General features: G+C 51.8%; 1 protein-coding gene across 1 annotated transcript; it reads right to left on the bottom strand.

Annotated features, from left to right (window-relative positions):
• Window positions 1–286: 286 nt before the first annotated feature.
• LOC129587411 (uncharacterized protein K02A2.6-like) lies at window positions 287–2,193 on the bottom strand. The gene is made up of 5 exons (XM_055481149.1): window positions 2,099–2,193; window positions 1,823–1,987; window positions 1,249–1,351; window positions 931–1,150; window positions 287–789 (listed from the first exon to the last, which is right to left on the bottom strand). Exons 1-5 carry the CDS (start codon window positions 2,191–2,193, stop codon window positions 287–289), a joined length of 1,086 nt encoding a protein of 361 aa, XP_055337124.1.
• Window positions 2,194–2,446: the final 253 nt, after the last annotated feature.

Genomic DNA, 2,446 nt, shown 5'->3' with positions numbered 1-2,446 from the left:
CTCGGTCTGGTCCTTCTTTTTGTTATAGATGGCCGCATCCCGTAGGAAGCCTTCTTCGATGCGCGTTTTCGCAATTTCATGCGGCCGGTTCAGGCGCTGCTGCATCCTCTGGACATAACGTTCGTTAGTCGTGAATGTTTCTAGGACGTTGGTCCCAGCGAGGACGTCTTGCGGTATGGTCATCTCCCGTCCGTATAACATGTGGTGCGGTTTGAATCCAGTGGTCGGGTGAACGGCACGATTCATGCCGGAGATCAGGTATGGTAAGGCCCGGTGCCAACGATGTTCATCGCGCCGCCAACGTTTCAAATTCCATCACAGATCGTTTGCATCTGGCGTTTGACTTGGCCTTGGCCCTCGGGGTGATAGGCAGATCCGAACGTTTGCTCGATGCCAAAAATTTTCGCCACTTTGGCGAGGATTTTGCCGTAAAATGCGTGCCCCGCTCGGAGTGCACTGTATGTGGCATTCCATATTTGAGGACAACTTCCTCGACGGAGAGCTTTTCAAACTCCTTGGCCGAATTTGTTTTGGTCGGCCGGGCTATGGTAAACTTCGTCATTTGGTCAACCACTACGGCGACATACCGGTATTTCTTCGTTTCGGTCACCGGTAATGGTCCTTTGAAGTCGGCGAAGACGCGGTACCAAGGCGCAACAGCGTCGGTCGGCTGCAGCTTTCCGTAGGTAGCTCGCCGCGGTACTTTGCTGAAGATGCACGTCTGACATCGGTTGATGTAGTCGTGTATGTCGCTGTTCATACGGTCCCAGTAGTACCTGAGCTTGGCGGCTTTAATGGTCTTGCGGTATCCAAAGTGATTCCCTGTTTTTCCGTCGTGGAGGGACTGGATAATATTTTTCCGCATGAAGAGTGGGATGATGAGCCTCCTTTCTAGCTTCGCATTAATTTCGGTCAGTCGGTAGAGCATACCTTTATTTATCTGGTAATGTTCAGGAAGTTTGGACCGTTTATCCATTTCGGTCTGATGTTCCAACTCGTGAATTTTCTTGGCCAAAGTTGGATCGCGGTGTTGCATCCGTCGCAGTTCTTGCACGGTGCGGTCCGTAACTTTTTCTGGACACGGCGGGACCACGGGGTCCGGTTCGTCCGGTTTGGGCGCCGGTACATGATGACCCGTATGTCCGCCGTGCTGAATTCATTCTAATCGCTGATTGCGTTACAATCAGGAAGGAAAGACGTTTCCCAGTCGTCTGTGGGATCCTCATCAGTTACTTGCAGCCTCCGCACCTTTATGACGCGGGCTGGGATTTCGTATTTGTAATTCTCGAAGTTGGTGACTTGGTCCAACTCTTCATGTGGGCCCTTGTCGTCGTCCCGTTCGAGTGGCCATCTGGACAGCGCGTCGGCGTTGTCGCAGAAAGTGCCGGGCTTGTACTCAATGGTGACATCCCTTCCCTGTAAGGCGAGGGCCCATCGAGTAAGCCGAGGGTTGATGCCGGGCCGGTTAGACTCGCATCTGAGCAGGTTAGTCAGGGCTCTGTGGTCCGTCCTTACGGTGAATGGTCCATGGTCGATGTAGTGCTTAAACTTTTGGACGGCCCACACTACGGCTAAACATTCCCATTCAGTCACGCGGTAGTTCTTCTCAGCTCCAAGTAGGACACGACTCGCGTAAGCGATTGGCCTTTAGTCTGGGCTGAGTATGGCTCCGATGCCTGCGCCACTTGCATCGCATTCGATGGTGGTCTACTTGGTCCCATCGAATTTGGCCAGAATTGGGCCTTCCGTTAGGGCCTTCTTAATATCGTTGAACTCGGCGGTGTGGGCGTCAGTCCAGTCGTTCTTGACCAAACTTTCCTACCGCAGGAGTTCGTACATCTTTGAAGTTTTCTGGGCGTAGCCCAGAATGAACTGACGATAATGGTTGGCGAGTCCAAGGAACGAGCGAAGTTGACGCTCGGTCATGGGCGGCTGTTTCTCGGCGATGGCCGCTATCTTTTCAGGATCAGTATGGACGCCGTCCTTGCTAAGGATGTGATATAAGAATTGGAGTTTTTCCATTCCGAATTCGCACCTCGACGGTTTTATCGTGAATCCGGCATCTCGCAAAAAGATGAGCGTATTTCTGAACGCTTGCCTGAATTCTTCGAAGGTTTTGCCGAAAAATATCACTTCGTCAATGTATGCGAAGACGCCGCCTTTCTTGCGTGCTGGCGCCATAATCTTGTCCATTGTCATCTGAAATGTGGCTGGCCCGTTGCAGACGCCAAACGGCATTCGTTTGAACCAGTACATCCCTTCTGGTGTAACGAAGGTAGTGTAGTTCATGGACGCTGGGTCCATTGGGATCTGCCAGAATCCGGACTGACAATTTACCTTGCCGTAATAGGCGTTGCCTGCACACTGGTCCAGAAGTTCGTCTGGATTGGGCAATGGATAATTGTTCTTTTTGGTCACCTAGTTCAGCCTAATGTAGTTTATGCAG

This window comes from Paramacrobiotus metropolitanus, unplaced genomic scaffold, assembly GCF_019649055.1.
Source record: "Paramacrobiotus metropolitanus isolate TYO unplaced genomic scaffold, Prichtersi_v1.0 Parri_scaffold0000025, whole genome shotgun sequence".
NCBI classification, from domain to species: Eukaryota; Metazoa; Tardigrada; class Eutardigrada; order Parachela; family Macrobiotidae; genus Paramacrobiotus; species Paramacrobiotus metropolitanus.
The sequence above is the reverse complement of the archived record's forward strand: the minus strand, read 5'-3'. Positions and strand labels throughout refer to the sequence as shown.